The following is a 17,305-nucleotide window of genomic DNA, read 5'->3' as shown; positions in this document are numbered from 1 at the left end:
AAGTGCCTGCTCCATGTACAGGTATGTCCAAATGAGATAATTACAGCTTGCAGAAGTATCCATAGCTTTTTTAAAAAACATAGGATATAAATGCAAGCTGTAGCCCAGTTTAACAAATCATTCCTCTGCAGTAATACTGCTAAAAACCAACCAAACAAATCAACTTCTGCAGAGTCAAGAATTCAAATGCATTTATATAAGAACAGTTGTAACTAGGAGTGTTTTAAGCTTTCCACAGGGGAAGTTTTTTAACACAGGTTATAAATAATAGGGGAATTTTCTGACTAACAAAAAGAAATTCAGGAAGGTAACAACAACTTGTGCACCACAAACTGTTAGAGGCAGCCCAGCAGCAGCCACTCAGACCTGTACCAGAAATCAGGATTGTCCAACAGGCATTTCCCAGAAATTAGTTCCCTTCCAATTTTGGACTAAGTGTAATGACTGTAAGATTCCAATAAGCTTATTTTGCTGTGCAGTAATTCTCTTTATTCTCCAGGTCACATCTAGCCAAGAAAGAACTCAGCTAGTCCCAGTTCCAAAGGCAGCCTGACATTGAGGAACACCAGTAGTGGAATTACAAGTAGAAAAGTGTAAGTCTCAGTTCAGCATAAGAGCACACAGACTTGGCCCCAAACTGGTCTCCTGAGGGAACAAGAGGGAACACAATGACTAGAGGTTGTTTACAATCACTGTCTTTGCAGCACCACCAGTAAGAGCTCGGGAAAAGGAGCCAGAACACACCAGGGGCATGTTTGGTACGAGGCACTCATTTGGGTCAAATGATATAAACAAATATGTATGTATGTCAAAGTCATGACTCTGATTTAAGCATCATCTAGCTTTCACTTTATTCTGTGAAACTGGGCTCTTCTTGACTCCAGCCACTTACAGGAAAGAGGCTGCATGATGCCTAAAACTTCAGCCTTTCATTTTCTCTTCTGTATTTTAAGGTTCTCACAAACTGACAGGATGTTTCAACAAGCCAAATAGATGAGTTAACTTACTGCCACTTGTAATCAAGGATTTCAAAAAGACCACTAGAGTGTGACAACATCCTGGAGCATTTGGTTTTGATCTTGGGCTAAGTTTGTGTGATGTGGTGTATTGGTCTGTGGTGGCAGGTGAACACCAAACCCCCTCATGCAGGTACAAACACTCTCAGCTGCTCAATATCAGACAGGGATTTTTGAGAGCTCATTAACAGTCTGGTAAATAGTAACTTACCTTTAAACAAGAGTAGCTGCAGCCTGCCCTTTTTCAGAAGTTTCATTTCCCCAACCTCTAATATTTCAGGCCAGCAGTACGATGTAATAAAAAGCAAAGTGGAGAAAAACAAGCTTGTTTTGGATATGTAACTATTATTGTTTACTCATGACTTCATCAAAGCAGTGAAGAAAAGACAAAAATCTCAGAAGAGCTTCTTTCACACAGACTCTCACCATCCCTTTTTGCAGCAACTGTGCAGGCAAGGAAAATGTGTGACTCCGTATTTATTTATTTTAGTTGTGCTCAGAGTTTTACAGGTAGCATCTTCCCTTTAGACCTTCTCAACAGAAATATAAAAAAGTTTGAAGCCATTTCCCCATTTCCACACTCATCTCCAAAAATCAACTGGGTGAAATGCAGAAACATCTTTTGTTAACAGAGTGGTGAGTTTGGCTTAGCCCAGTCTAGAGCTGTGCTTCCTGCTATGGCACAGACCTATTAGTTTGTAACTTAGAAAACCCAGTCCCAGAGTCCTGTAACTCCCACCTACTCAACAGGAAACAAATATCTTCTCTAGCAGTGACAGGGACATTCCTGGTAGCTGACACCGTGCAGGAGAAACACTTCCTGCAGCTTGAGTGAGCTGGACCTTCTGCAGAAACTGGGCACCCAATCTGTGTTCAGGGGATGGAGAGGAGGCAGGGAACAAACTCTTCAAGGCAGAACAGACTCTTCAAGTAAGTACTGCACGTCCTGGTGGACATGCCTGTCTTAGCAGACGGCTGTGGCATGAGGCACTTCGGTCATGGCTGTAGAGAACTGTCCCAGTTCCATCAACAGAATCACAGGTAAATGTGTTCTCTTTCCTGTGAGAAGTCCCTGAGTTGCAGATCTAAAGGATCTTCCCCCCAAACACACCTTGGTGTCACTAGACCACTGAAAGAAGGAGCTGAGCCAGGTCAGTAGCCTGCAGGGAAGCCCCCTTTCCGTGAGTCGGAGGCCGCAGCCCATCCGCGCTCCGTTCTGAGGATGGCCTGCACCACCGCGCCGCCGCTCACCCGCGTCGTGTCGTGCTTCCTCTTCTTCAGCTGCTGCTCTATGCCCTGCAATGCACAACTGGGTGAGCACAGCACAGAGGGAAACTGCACCTGCTGCACCTCCCACAACCACCCAGGTTCGGAGTCTGTGTCACACAGGGCTAAATCTGCATGTTGTTCCTCCTCTTCCCTTTGCTTTCTGGGATGCCCTACTTTTGAAGAAGTGGAATTCAGAAGGTTTGATATTTGTGGTGCTCAGTGTGGGTTACCAATACTATTCTTGGTCACAGATATTCACACACTAACAGCCAGGACTGATGGATCCTGTTTGGCAGTGGTGGAAAACATAGGACTTGGAGTGCTGACATCTCTACTGTGAATTTATTTTCAAGTCTGTTGCCAGGTCCCTCTGGGCATCCCCCCTTGCTAGCTCTGGGCCAGGCCTTCCAGACTCATCATGAGGTTCCACAACAGGACAAGAATTCCCTGAGACTGACCGGATTTAGACTGCTGGATGCTCTGGGCCCTGATGAGTTTTGCTGTTTTGCTGTTTTGCAAATCCTTTGTGCCCAACATCACTGCAAGCCAATGCTCAGTTTCAGATACAAATCACTCTTCAATGCACCAGCTTCACACCTGTGTGACTGAGACTAAAGGTACACTTTGAACAGCTTATTGTGACCCAGCACTAGACCAGTACCAGCTTTTCTACTGCTCACCTAGGAACATTTGGCCAAACCTGATGATTTTCACAGTGCTTGCCTTCCCAGCACTAGGAACCCAGCCCATACAAGCTCATGTATGGCTCTAGTGAAACCAACCTCCTCTATTTGCTGCTCAAGCTCTGTGATATTGGGAAACAGCTGATCGTGAATTCTGGGCTCCTCCACTGCTTTCTTCACATCATAACCAAACCAGATGGAATTCATGATTGTCTGTAAGAAGCAAAAAGCCTTAATGTAAATTACTTGTCTTCAAAGAAGTCTGACCCTTAAAGCCACACAGACAGAGGTGCCTCAAGAATATTCACCAGAGCACACAAAAGGCATTTCTGGTTTACATGGCTTTCAGTAGTTGTTCTCTTGGCTGAGCAGAACACAGGTACATTGCAGCTTGGATATGCTTAGGAGGATTCCCACACAAAGGAACCATGAGTGACTAAAATTAACATAGCAGAAGGATCAGATCCCTAAGCTGTGGTGGATGGATTTATGCTGCTGTAACTAAGCACACAACAGTCACCTTAACAAACACACCTACAGCTTCCTGCTATTGTACAACCAGTTCCCTTAGGCCTGGCTTATCTTACAGATTGAACTGCAGGCTGGAGCTGCTGGGAAGTGAGAACACTGAGTCCAGGGTTTAGGAAGTTGCTTGTAGTGGTTTTTACAGACTTCTCCTCTACCTCAGCCAAAAAGGCAGATCCAGCCTGCTGCTGCTGACACAGGGGACAGTCACTGCTGTGTGGTTTGAGTGGCTGCCATGGCAGCTCACAGAGGCCCTGCCTGTCAGGCCTGACACTGTGCCTGAGCTGAGTTCTTATTTAGCTTCTCTGTGTGACTGTGATCCAAAGTTTGGGATGTTGAATAGGAACAACTATAAACTAGGTAAATAGGCTCATGGAGATCCAGAAAACAGAACTCAAAGCAAATCTTGTGCAAGTGGTAAGAGCAACTTTCTAGAGAAAACGTCACTAAAGGAGGCAATTTAATAGCAGACCTTCTGTAGCCCTGGCAGCAGCTGATGTTGGAGGTCTGGCCCTCAGAATGCCAGGCAGGAACCTCCTTTCCAAGCCCCTGGCCCTCAGCAGGGAGCCACAGCCATGATCCTGTCACAGGTGCAGATGGGGAGTTCCCCCAAATGCTGCATCTCCCATTTCACCTCGTGTTGTCCCCCATTTGCCCACACCATCACATACCAGTGCTGTTGCTGTAGTTATTTTCGTTCCTCCAGAAGCACCGACCACCATCCTCACCTTTTTCATTTTATCCACCAAAATGGAGGGGCACATAGAGGACATTGGCTGTTTACCTGTTGGGGACACAGATGCAACACAGAGGCTCAGCTTTCTACCTGCAGCTCAAAACTTCCAGCTCTTGCTCCGTATCTAAACCCAGAGCCTCAGTATCCACCCTCCTGTCTCAGCTCCTGTCCTGCTCAGTCCCTGGGATCCCACCACCCCCTGCACCCATCTCCTCTTGACTCCCAGACCTCTGTCCCATGGCACAGATGCTGCAGTGTGAGCATGCACAATGCAGCCAAGAGATTGAGCCAGGAAGGTACTTTACAGCTACCTGGAGCTATGAAATTTGCTGGAGAAGGAGGGATCCCAAATCCATTGATTATGTAAGGTGAGCTGAAGTCATCCATTTCATCATTGAATATGATTCCACTCACGTTGGATCGTACATCAGAGCCAAAGCTGGAGAAAATAAATTGTCAAAGTCAGGCCAAGACCACAGCAAATCTAGGCAGAGCTTCAGCTGAATTCACTGCAATGTGAAACTTGGGATTTGATTGGAGTAGCACTCTACTCCTTCCCATTGTAAAGGACTTTCTGTCACCCCTAGGGGGAAGGAATCAGTTAATACAGTGAGTACACAGCTACACACAGAGGAAAGGCAGCTCAGAGCCCTTCCTACAGCTCCCCTGAGAGGAGAACCAGCACAGCACCTCAGTACAAATGCTGCCCTTTCCAGCTGGGCAGTACTGCACTCCCTTCAGAGGCAGCACAGATCAAAGGCCAGCACACTTGGGAATGACTGGGGGCTTGCTCAGATGTGTCAAGCTGGAGACATTTTCTGTGGATAACAATAAGCTTCATGCCCTGGCTCCAGGCCATGTGTGCAAACACAGCTCTTTCTGACAGCACTCACAGCCAAACACTGCACTTCCAGGCCAGCTGTATTAGCTCAAATTCCTTCCAAAAGCCTGGGAAATCAGAACCAGCAGCAATAGCTCTGCTTATGAGAAGATCCAGATGCAGTGAATGTTGTGGTGGAGTTCAACATGAGAGAGGACACATCTTGTCCTCTGACACAAGCACGAGGCCTCAGTGTTGAGCACTGACCTGCAAGCTCAGCAGAAGTGCCCATCACCAGCACTGCTGACCCCCACCCGGCCCCAGAGGTGACAGCTCAGTGGTGTTTGACACCAACCCCAGAACCAGCACTAGGAAGATGGCAAAGGCCTACAGGGAAGGAATGTCTGAGCTCATACTATTGGTTGATGGTGCTGGTGGCGGACACAGCACTGCCATCATCAGCCACAATGGAGATGTGGGATGTACCGGCATTGTCTCCAGTGTAATACACGGGCTCGTAGTAGCCAACCGGATGGGAGGTGTTGTCTGTGATTTTCCTCCGGAGACTATCCGCAAAGAACTCGGATGTCATGTTTCTGATTGCCTGTCAGAGAAATCCAGTGCAGTTACTCAGCAGATTGAGACATGTAGTTATGAGGCTGATATCCAATACTTCAGACCACAGAACAGTGGCAAATCCCAGCAGTGAGGCTACAGTTTTCCCCAGGAGCCTTCCTTCTTAGAAGATGGACATTGTACCAAAAGATGATTTTAGGCTGTCATAGGAGCAGCTGTTACAGTCACCCCTTTGAGTTGAAGTTGATCAGCATCCATTATTGCAGTGCTGTGGAAAGCTGCCTCCACTCTGCTGTGAGGCAAGCAGGGCTACACTTGCCTCAGGGACAAGAGGAATGGGATTGGATTGAGAGGACAAGGACAAGGCAAGGTCTGACCAGAGCTCTGTAAGTTGAAAATTTGTGTTCATCAAGCTGGGCTGGGCTCAGAGTCTGCTGCTTTTGCAGGCACAGAAGTACAGCACAAAGTACAAAGTTGGGACAAGCAGTCTCACCCCTTCCCGTCTGTTGCTCCATTTTACTACAGGCAGGACTCTGGTTAGAGAGCCATAAGGATGCTGGGAATATAGTGAATAAAACTTCAAACACTATAAAAACAGGCAGGGCTAGACCTAAATGTACTCCAGCTCTCCTGGTGAATTGAGGAGTTTGCTATCCCTTACAGCAGGAAGGTTGCCTCCAAACTCATCTGTGAACCATATAGGACATGACTTTTTGACTCAGAGCTGTTTCAGTGCCTGTCAACAAGTGGCACAGAGCATGCCTGACAAAGGTGGAGTCACCAAAAACTTTATGCCATGTCCCAGTCAACTTTGGTGCTGCAGAAAGAAAAGGCTTTTGCCAGGTACCTCTGTAATGTTGACAAATCTTGGGTCTCCCAGCAAGGTTCTCTTGGCGTAGGCAAAGCGAAAGGCCTCCACGATGCGGTGGTAGGTCAGACCTTTCTCCTCCACGGTTTTGATGCTGGCAGCAGAGAAATTATATCCTGGCAACATAGGACAAACAACTGTGAACACAAAGCACAGGGCCAATGGATTCCTAATGCACCCATGTCAAATGCATAACCTTGAAGCCCAGTCTCTACAGAGATGCAGTCACTGGACTGTCCCAATCTCCACACAGAGAACTCAGGAGCTCTGGTAGTTTTGAGCACTGTGGGAGTCACCAGCAGAATTTGTACTTGCAGAGGTGTTTTCCAAAGAAGCCTCAAGTACATGTTAGGTTCCACCTGTCCAAGTATCAGGGAAACTCCCCTATCAGGAAAATATTTTTCCTCTTGCACCTGTATTTCAGGCAGGAAGGCAACATCCCTGAGTTTACAGCAGAAGAGGAATGTTTCTGCTTTTCTGATCTCTCCTGGGCTCTCAGACTTCTCACCTGCTGGAGAGCTATCAGGGAAGCCTTGCTCCCCCAAAAAAGGTGATGTCTTTGGAGCTGTCCCAGCTCCTGCTGCCTTGGGGCACTGCTCTGTGGCACTCTCACCTTTCAGTATGTTGAAAATGAGGGCCAGAACTGGGCCACTTAGGGGGGCACTGGGTGTGTAGAGGGTGAACTCCCCGAGTTTGATCTGTATGGGGTCCTCAATCACTGTGGCATTGTAGTCCCGCAGGTCTTCCAATGTGACAATTCCCCCTGGAAAGAGAAAGAAACTAGAGATGTGGGTTTATGTGACCTCTGATGGGAAGAGGAGGTCATACTCCAACATGAATCACAGCAAGGATTGGAGGGAACATGAACAAACCCAAAAAGTACCAAGGTAAAGAAAGTAAAGATGTGTGCTGCCCATGAGATCTACTCTTTGATAGATCCATCTGAGGCTCAGATAGTCTAAGCACAAAGCTGGGCTGACTAACAGCAGCCAAAACTCCAGTGATCCATCTTTTTTTACAAAGGACACCAGCAGTGTCAGGCTACAAAATGTCCTTAAGAATTCTGTTTACAGGAGGAAGATGCAGTTTTGGGTGCAGATGCTTTGTGGCACCCCACAGGTAGAATAATTTGAGTGTTCCATCACCTTTCCTATCTGAAGGGGGAAGACAGTAAGTAATTATCCACCACAAATAAAGGCAGTAAATTACTCACAGGAAGCACTGGCCAAGCTAGCCAGTGCTGGCTGGTGAGGATAGGAAACTGCCACCATCTAGTGGTACTGAGAGATCAAACAGCTCAAAGTTCACAGGACCACCACGTATGTAACATTTTAGGTACAAACTCGGTGGATTCAGGCTCTGTGAATAGCTTGTTCACAGCTTGGGAGGCTCTATGGTACAGAAATGCACAGGAAATGCTCTCCATTTCTGAGTTTTAAACACATCTGGTAAAGTGCTTCTTTTGGGTGTCCTGTTCCCACAGATCTGAGAGGCAGCATTTCAGGGCTCCCCTCTCCCAGGGCTTCTGCAAGTCACCAGCTCCACCCTGGGCTCTGAGCAGTGTGGTCCCTCCTGCTGCTTGGGACAGATGTCCTGGTTCTCACCTGCACTGTGGATGTCAGCAATGATCTGCTTTGCCAGGCTTCCTGTGTAAAAGGCATCTGCTCCCTCACTGGCTATAGTCTCGTAGGTGTTGGCTAGTTTGGGAAACTTGATGGTTTCGCCCTCTTGCAGAATTTTCCCTCCTTTGCAGAAAACTTCGCTAAGAGAAAGGAGATTGAGAGGATCAGGTTTGAGAGACAAGATCAAAACTCAGTGTATCTGTGGCAGCTGAACCAGCATGAGTGTCCATGCTAGACGCTTCTTGGAGAGAAGAAAAACTGCCTGAGCCATGGCCCAAGGGTCCTCATATCTTGGCACTGGGACATAAAACTGAGCAGTGTTTTCTGACCTGCAATTCCACGTGCTCAGTTTGCTCAATGGAGCCTGCAGCAGGGATTCTCACCAAGCTCCACCCTCCCTGCACACCCAGGGGGCCAACAAGTGCCTCAAGACACACAGGAGGGGCCACAGTCCTTGAACTCAGCAGTTCAGAGCACAGTCTATTAAGCTATGAGGTTCAAAGCTTCCATTAAATCCAGAAGTGTTTTGGTCCCTGTTTGTTAGATCACTTTAAGGTAGATGGTTTCCTCTCTAGCTCCCTCATGATGGGTCATGATTGTGCTGCTGTGGACCTGCCAGATGGAAGGACAGGAGATAGGCCAGGGTGTACATTACCAATTGGACAGGAAACAAACCTGCAGCTGGCAGAGATTTTAAGGAAGTGAGAGAATTAAGCATGATCTCCAGCATGGCTGGACATAAACACTAAGGGTTTGACTGTAAAAAGCCAAAGTTAAAACCCTTCATGCTCAAAGTCTTTGCCAGAAGTGGATGGTCAGAGGCACTGCTTGAGGAAAGCTGATTGTAGAGTAAGGGATGATCCAAATTCCCACTGCCTGACAGCAGATGAGATGTTCAAGGAGACTCTGCAATTGCTCCAAACAGCACGAGGAAAAGCTGAGCATTCAGAAAACACATTGGGCACACTGATCCCCAGCACGTACTCTAATTCCACCTTTGCTCAGACAAGTGGACTTCAGGAGCAGAATTTCTCCCCCTTTAAAGGTCAGGACTGAACATTCCCCATGATTTAGCACCTTTAGGTGTCAGCACTGACACCAGCAGGCACAGTGAGTGTGGTTACTGCAGGGGATGCACACAGACACTGCAGTACACAAACACAGGGACTTTGCAGATCGGATGCAGCCACCCCAAATTTCTCTGCACAGAACAGCAACTGCTCTACCTACCACAGCAAGGGATTGCTTTCGATTGCCTCCTCTTTTGATTTGATGGCTGCAGCAAGGCCTTTCCCAACAGGGAATCCTTCTCTTGCCAGCTTGATACTGGGCAGGAACAGGTCTTTCCATGCCAGCTTGCCATGACGTTTGTGAGCCAGCTCATAGCCACGGATTTCTCCTGGAACAGCAATTGACAGTCCTCCTGGAGCAGAAAAGAAATGTGTTAAGTCTTCCACAACAAGAAAAGAAAATGGTTGATGGAGCAGGAGGTAGGGCAGGTGTCTCTGCTAGCCCTGGTTTTAGGCAAGACTTGTGTGTACTGTGACCAGCTCAGCTTGTAAGAATTAACAGAATTAACAGAATCATTTGGTCCGACATTTGTGGCTACATATTCTGAGCTGCTGAAACCCCTCTGTCCCCTTGCTCATAACTCCAGTTTTAGGGTCATTTCCCCTCAGCAGGCTCTGTACCAGAACAAAGCTGCTCAGAACACAAGCTATCACTGTGAGAGGACACAGACTGTGACATACTTAAGCCAAAAACTTTGTTGCAGCATTGTAACTACAGCTGGAAGAGATTGATTCCACATGGCACAGTGATGCTGCAGCTTGCTTCAATCCTGTTTTCACTGGCATCTCTTGGAAGTTCAACACACTGCTCACCCCCTCCAAGGTGCTGTTCTTTCTTGCTTAGAAGAGTCACCATGAAGAGAACTGGTTAGTATTTCTTTCTATTTCTTAGTAGAAAAAACTTTCCTGAAAGGAAACTTCTCTGAAGGCCCCAATCCATTAGTTGAAGCCACCACAAGTAATTTAGGGGGGACACCTGAACTGACAAAACCCAAGGTGATCCACAACAAGATTTATTCAAAGAGGTGGAAAAGAAAGATGGCACATGTGGAACAGGTTATACTCAGTGCTTTGCATTCACCTGATTTTTTGTGAAGTGAAAAGCAGAAAGTGATGGGGTCCCTGACTAGTTTAAAGGGCATTGCTTTTAGCTTCTTTGTCAGGTCAGAGTTTGAAAATTGTGTCAGAGGATATTTCTAGGTGACAAATCCTGTAGGTAGGCAAGAACCTAACCATAAGAAATGTTCTTAATTTGCTGCCAGTAGCAGCAAATGCTGGAGCTGTGTGTTCCCCCCAAAGCAGTGAAGCAGCCTTTGCCATACCTTTCAGAGAGAGCTGTGTGTTGTTCCCAAACATGTTCTCCGATGCTCTTTTTGGAGCCACCTCTCTTGCATTAATGATTTCCACTTTTCCTTTAATGACAGAGCAAGGAAGATGATGTTTAGCTCTGGACTGAGCACACAGGCATGGTCTCTGCTGAAGGATTCTGATCAGTGTGAGCCAGTTTCTTGGCAATTACTTTGCACATTCCCCCAGAGGCTGTGAGCATCAGTAGTTTACCTTCTCTTAGGTAGGATAAATCACCTGCCTTAGATAAAGTTCTCCAACTGTTGCAGCTGTGTGTGGCCCTGTCCCTTACCTGTGCTGCTGTAGATGGTAAAGAAGAGGCCCCCTCCAATGCCCATGCTGTGAGCATTCATGAGTCCTACACAAAGCAGGGCTGCAATCGCAGCATCCACCGCTGATCCTCCTTGCTTGAGGATGTCCCTGTGCAGGAGAAGGGAAGGTGACATGTGACAGTGTCTCAGCTCCCTGTGAGCAGTGCATGCACCATGTCAGAGCAGCTATGACAGATTGTCTGAGGCACATTTGTCCACACCCAGTCTATGTGTTCCTCAGGAAAAGGAAGTTTTGAGCTTCTTTCACCAGAGAGAATAGACCCTTAATGGTCAGTGTGCAGACCAGATCAGCCCTCATTAGAGACACATCCCAAACAGCTTGAAAACAGTGAGATGTGACAGGGTACATGTGGGGAGAGACATTCCACATACATTCATTACACTGTCATAAGAAATGACAGTTTTATGAGGAGCCTTAAATCTGCAGCACTTGAGACTAGAACTGGAAGATAAATAAATATTTTTTTTTTCAAGGAGCTAGAAAGAAAACTCTTGTTCTCTTTGCTCATGGATCCAAGGAATCTTTGCCTGCTACACTGTCTGTGAGCAACTGCAGTAAAGCTGGTAAAGCATGGGAAAAGCCTGGGGTTTATTAGGATCTCCACTTTCTACAGGGAGATTAGGGACTGTTTATCCATGCTGGGCAACTGCAAGGATTGGCCCTGAACATTGGAGAAGCAACAGTTCTGTCTCATGCAAGAGCTGAAGAGAGTCAGAGTAATGAGTGGGTACCTGCCAACGATGGAGCACGGCCCCGCGTCGGTGGCCACGGCCGCCCTCCTGTAGATGTGTGTGTCCCCTGAGCGCAGCCCAAAGAACAGCCCCAGGAAAAGGACGAGCCCCAGCAGGACTACAGTCACCACTGCCACCACCACACAGCGTGTCTTCATCTTCCTGTGGAAAGAGACAGGATTGTCAGCCCTGCTGCCACCTCCTTTCATATCCTCAAACCAGCAACTACCACCTGGGTAAGGACCTGCCTTACAGCAGGCAGGAAACATCACATACTGAACCACCTCCAGATGCATAGGTGAGAAGGGAAATCCAAGGAGCAGAACACAATTGCTGTCAGTCATGGCTGACATCATCTTCAGGACAAAAAATCTTTTAAAATTTTTTAAAAAATTAACTTCATAAAATCTGCTTTTAAACACCATGTCTGTGGAGGAGTCTCTGTCTGGAAGGTTGCCAAGGACTAGTGCAAAACACATCTAGGTCATTAGGAAGCAACCTTGGAAAAATCTACCTGGCACAGCCCAGTGTGAGCACAGCACCCATTCCTGCCTGGGGCCCTTGGCCAGAGCAGCTTCCCAACGAGCCAGGCACTTCCATGTGCTCAGGCCTCCATGTGTCCCAGTCCTGCACTCAGCTGCTCTCGGGCTGCACAGGGCTGCAGCTCATCTGAGAGTGAGCACAGAATGCCAGGGAGCTCTCCGGGTACACACGGGGATGAGTGGAGAGCTATGGAGTGGATGGAGTCACTGCCACCTTGGTGGGACAGGCAGTTCAGCAAATACAGCTTGAACAGCTCCTCTTTGACTCCTTTTCTATTACAAGATCATTTCAGCAAAATAGACCTAAATGAATCATATTGCCTTCAGAGACCACCTTCCCCCTTTGTTCCACAGCTCTGGGTTTTTACCACAACTTCAGCACAATAGCCAAGATATCCTTTACCTTACCAAAGCATCTGCCATCCTCAGAGAAAAGCCAGTCCATGGAATTGTGGTGAAGAACAGATGCACAAACCCCACTGTGGATGCCCAGCAGCCCAAGGCAGAGTGAACTCCAAGAGGCAGAGCAGCACTCAGTGCCCTGCAGCAGCGCACAGCCAGGATTAGGCAGCAGTGAGTGTGCCAGCACTGAGCTAACTAGAGGAAACAGGCCAGGCCAGCCAAACCAAAACTTTTCTCAGAGGGGGTGATTAGCAAGCAGGGCCCCCCCAGCCTCATGCCCTGGCTTAAACCAGGAGATACACATTTGCTGTCCAAGCCCTGTAGCTGTGAGTCTCAGTCTGAGCACTAAAGATGCCCGTCTCCATCCAGGTAAAGCAGCTGTAAATCTACTGTATGTGCTGCTCTGTAAACAAATGTCAACTGAGGGTAGTAAAAGTAAATGGATGAAACCTCTTTCCAGGTTCTAGAACTTAATTTACACTCAACCACTTTTAAAAGAGACCAGTGGTGTGTTTGCAGAGCAATGACTGTGCAGGGAAACAGAGAAGCCATTATGTCCCCAACAATAGCTCACACACAGCCTCAGAGTTTAAAGACAGTTTTGTTTGTTGGCAGAGAGATTTCAGCTTCAGCACTGGCAGTCTCCTCCAGGCTTCACAAGAAATGCCATGGGATCTTTTATCTGTGCCCCAGCTCAGCAGAAGGTACTTTGTTTGGTCTGAAGGCTGCTCTGTGCTGGGCTGTCCTTCAAGCCCCGTAGTGCTGAGTTAACCCATGGGCTCCTGGCTGGGGCTCTGCAGCTCGTCTCCACAGCTGGTTGTCTCACTGCTGGGCCCCTGCAGAGGTTACTGCCTCCTCAGCCAAGTTACTCTGACAGCAGGACAGAAGGGCAAATTTCAGCCCCTGCTCTCACCTCCTCTCTGGAATGGGATCACACCTGTGAGCATCCTGTAGACTCAGAAGAGCTTCATGCTCTGTCCTGCTGCCTGCTGAGTGCAAAGACCTTGGAAAGGGCATCCTTCATATGACTCAGGTACAGCTCTTGGCCTGCCAGGCATGAGGATAAGACATGGGGATAAGACATGGGGCAGCAGCACACCCAGGCTGCCATGCAGAGATATTGACCCTGTGCTGTACCAGCCTGTGCCTCTGCAGCACAAGTGAATGCTCTTAATGAAGGTGTATGTGTGCAATCTGTCAGACTGATCCTGCTCAGCAAGCAGCAGATGTATGAGATCGAGACCTGCAGCTTTCTCCTCTCCAGCAGCGAGCAGAGAGCAAACCCAGCTGAGGATAATCCTCTCCACCTTTGCTGCCAGCTCAGCTCCCATAAGCTCCTTAGCCCATCCCAGGCCTGACCTTAGAGGGAAGCACAGCCCTCACTGCCTTTCCAGCTGTGGCACAGCAGAGCCAAATGTGCATTTGGCTTGATGTACAGAAATCAGCAGCAATATCCACTGCTAACCCACCTCTCCATACTCCTTGTGCCCTGGGCAGGCACACTGCAGAAACAGCTGAGTTTTTGGAGCAATGGTTTGAACCTTGTCCCTAAGTCCCCATTATGATTTATTATTGGGGGTGGAGCAGCACCTGCAAGCCACCACCTGAGCAGGCTCCCCAGCTACTGTCTGCTGGCTTTAACCTCCACATCTCTGCCAAATCCAGCTGCTTGGAAGCTTGGCTTCAGTCACAGAGTGCTTTGGCAGCAGCAAAAGGTCTCCAGGAGAGAGTGGCTCTAAAGCAATTAAAAGCAATACAATTATTTCTCACTGTTATAAAGGTCCACCAGCCAGTCTTAGCCACAGAATTTAAAAAGCAGCTTGATTACCTTAATTTACATTAGGAGAGGGGGAGGACCAGCAAGCAGCAGAGTTATGCTTGTACAAGCAGCCCCATTGAGCTGTACTCAGATGTGTCACAACATGCACAACCTTATTTAAACATGACACGAGGTTTGAATTCAAAGTGCCCCAGTGCAACAGGGGGTTGCTAGTTAGTGTCAGGCAGGAGATGCAGGGTCTGACATCTCTGCCAAGAGGGCTGGGGCATTCTGTAGAGACGAGGAATCTCCCATGGTCAGGGAAAGTGCCAGGAGAATTGGAAGAGAAGTACCAGCCAGAAAGCAGTGGGGAGAGAAGAGTGGGATACCAGAGGATGACAAAGGACTGCAGACATGATCAGGAACTGCATTGTTCCCAAATGAAATAGTAAATGAAGCATCCACTGACAACCCCATAAACTTTAACCCAACAGGCTTCTGCTTCAAACCCATCTTGCAACAGCTTCATATTTCAGTGCCTGCTCCTGAGAGTTCCCTGTGCTCCCTCTCACAGCCCAGTAGCCACTACCAGGCCATTAGCTCTGAGATATGCACCCTAACTTTCCCAGGCAGCACAAGAAAAGCAAGGATAGTTTGGACATTTGGACTCTTGTCACAGGACACAGGCTATGCCCTCGTGTTACGTGACAAACACTGAAGTTCCATCAGGAGATATTTTAATTGGAGTCTTACACAGTCTTCATCTCCACCGATGATAAGGGAGCTAAAGCAGAGGTTCAGCCCAGCCATGAAGAAGCCCAAAGAGGCTTCCAAATTCAGACCTAGGCACTGCTCCCACCTGAAGCAGGAGGACAAAGCAGTCCCTGGAGAAACACAGCAACTCCATTCAACCCAGTTAAAAGCTCTCCTCACACACGGTGCCTCCGTGCTGGTTCCTGTCCAGCAGCCAGCACTCCCCTCTTGGTTAATCCCAGCGTTGCAGACTCGTGTGGACACACATCAGTTTGCAGGAGAAAAGCCTCAGTGGGGATCAGTGGTCCCTGCTTATTGCTGGGATAATCAACACTGGAAAGAACCGAGTGCTAAATGAATGAAGGGTGAATGAAGAGACTCAGGTGCTGCTCCAGGAGAGTTTTGTGATCAGTTTGTGACTCCTCCACAGGCACAGGCTTTTCTGAAGCCTGTAGTGTTCTGCCCAATGTAGATCAAACTCTGAGCTCACTGAGAAAGAGAATAATTTCCTCTTGATGCAACTTTTTCCTCAAAAATCCCTCATGTCTCCCTGCAGAAATTTTAGCATCAAATCCAACATTTTTTATTTTAAGATGCTTCAGCATAAAGTATGAAGTGGAAAAAAAAGGGCAGAAAGGTGGAATAAATACAGAATTCCCCACTTCACATGGTTTTCACAGTGTTTCCTAGTTGAGGACCTCCTGGAAATCCACAACTGGCAAACTTAATCTCAAAACCACAAGTTATTCAAGTTTATAAACCCATTAAAAATATTATTGTCACGGTCACTCCCATTTTAAAGTCAAAATGCTTCATCAAAATAGTTCAGTTCTCCCAACTGTTGCAAAAGATGTTTTCAGGTGCTCTTTTGCCATCAAACTAGAAGTTGTTTATTAGACTTGAACTCATTCAGACTGGTTAGTCAGGTCCTATCATTCTCTTTTGGCAAGCTTTCATCTGCTTACTAAAAAAGTCACATTTTCACACATTCTGTCAAATAAGAAATCCCTCACAGCACTTTCAGGTTGAGGGGAATGGCTCAATGAAGGTAATTCCTGTTTCCCCCTTACCTCTTTAGAGTATTTTCAAGTTGATCCTCTCCTTTTGCACAGACCTGTGTGTACTGACCTCCTGTGAATGTCATTTTTCAGGAAGTGAACTCTTTTCTAGGGGAAAAACATCCTTGTAGCAGTAACCACGTACCTGCCCTTAAAAGCTCTCCAAAACTTGTATTTGGTATTTGTACAGCTCTGCTCACAGAGGTGAACCCATTGAGACTCATTACGCTTGAATTCACAGTACCAGAGGAATGCAGAAGTAATCATTGACTGGGTGAAGAGTCAAGAACTCACACCTCTTAAAATGCATATTTTAGGATCCACGAAGATTGTTTATCAACAGCAGAATTATTCTGTGTTCCTGGATTTGGTTACTACATGGTACAAATATTTTTACTCACCTCATTGCTAGCTCTGAAGTTCTGATTAGCAACTGGACAAATATAATGGACTCAAATTGCACCAGGGAAGGATTAGAGTGGATTTTAGGAAAAATTTCTTTACTGAAATGGTGGTCTGGCTGCTCCAGAAAGTTGTGGAGTAACCACCTCTGGAGGCATCTAAAAGACACATAGATATGGCACTTGGGGACACTGTTTAGTGCTGGGTTAATGGTTGGACTCAGTGATCTTAAAGGTCTTTTCCAACCTCAATTGTTCTGTGATTCTAAATACATGGTGTCTCCACATGGCCAGGTATCCTCACACCACTCTTGCCTAAACCCTTGTGCTCACAGATGGACTGGATTTTGTGTCTGTCCCCTCAGCTTAAACCCAGACCCTGCCAGAATCAGCTGTGAATAACTTGGTGGGAATAACCTGCCTGCCAAGCACGGGCAGCTGCTGGCAGTGCCAGGGCACCTGAGCAGCTCCCACACCTGCCCTCAGCACCTTAAACTGGCACCAGCTTCACATCACATTAACACCCCAGCTGCAATGAGAAGATGTAATGCCTGTTCTGCCTGGCCTGGCAGAACCTCTGGCAGGCAGGATGGCAGGGATGAAGAAACCTGTCCTCCATCATTAAACCTCACTGAGGATTTTAAGCAATCATCCTCCACATCTGCTTGTGCCAAGTCAGGCAGCACAGTTGCAGCTCCAAGATTGCAGCTCACCTGTTGTTGAAGTGCAGCACAAAACCCAGCAGAGCCCAGACTAAGGTAAGGAGCTGTACAAACTGTCCTTGGACTCTATGG

The 17,305-nt window shown here is 47.4% G+C and overlaps 1 protein-coding gene across 3 annotated transcripts in view; it reads right to left on the bottom strand.

Moving 5' to 3' along the window:
- Window positions 1–1,478: 1,478 nt before the first annotated feature.
- The window catches only part of GGT1 (gamma-glutamyltransferase 1), a 29,061-nt gene continuing 13,234 nt past the window's right edge, over window positions 1,479–17,305 (bottom strand). For 2 of the 3 annotated variants that reach the window (XM_058851737.1, XM_058851736.1), the window contains exons 2-13: window positions 11,597–11,758; window positions 10,825–10,952; window positions 10,508–10,597; window positions 9,346–9,538; window positions 8,098–8,255; window positions 7,107–7,256; window positions 6,473–6,609; window positions 5,466–5,653; window positions 4,541–4,668; window positions 4,165–4,277; window positions 3,068–3,181; window positions 1,479–2,312 (exon numbers count right to left, since the gene is read on the bottom strand). In XM_058851737.1, the coding sequence (XP_058707720.1) occupies window positions 2,169–2,312; window positions 3,068–3,181; window positions 4,165–4,277; window positions 4,541–4,668; window positions 5,466–5,653; window positions 6,473–6,609; window positions 7,107–7,256; window positions 8,098–8,255; window positions 9,346–9,538; window positions 10,508–10,597; window positions 10,825–10,952; window positions 11,597–11,754 (1,701 nt within the window). In that variant the 5' untranslated portion in view covers window positions 11,755–11,758 and the 3' untranslated portion in view covers window positions 1,479–2,168. Of the gene's footprint in view, window positions 2,313–3,067; window positions 3,182–4,164; window positions 4,278–4,540; window positions 4,669–5,465; window positions 5,654–6,472; window positions 6,610–7,106; window positions 7,257–8,097; window positions 8,256–9,345; window positions 9,539–10,507; window positions 10,598–10,824; window positions 10,953–11,596; window positions 11,759–16,122; window positions 16,269–17,305 lie in introns of those variants that run through there. The other variant, XM_058851735.1, reaches the window with a different exon arrangement.

This window comes from Poecile atricapillus, chromosome 16, assembly GCF_030490865.1.
Source record: "Poecile atricapillus isolate bPoeAtr1 chromosome 16, bPoeAtr1.hap1, whole genome shotgun sequence".
NCBI classification, from domain to species: Eukaryota; Metazoa; Chordata; class Aves; order Passeriformes; family Paridae; genus Poecile; species Poecile atricapillus.
The sequence above is the reverse complement of the archived record's forward strand: the minus strand, read 5'-3'. Positions and strand labels throughout refer to the sequence as shown.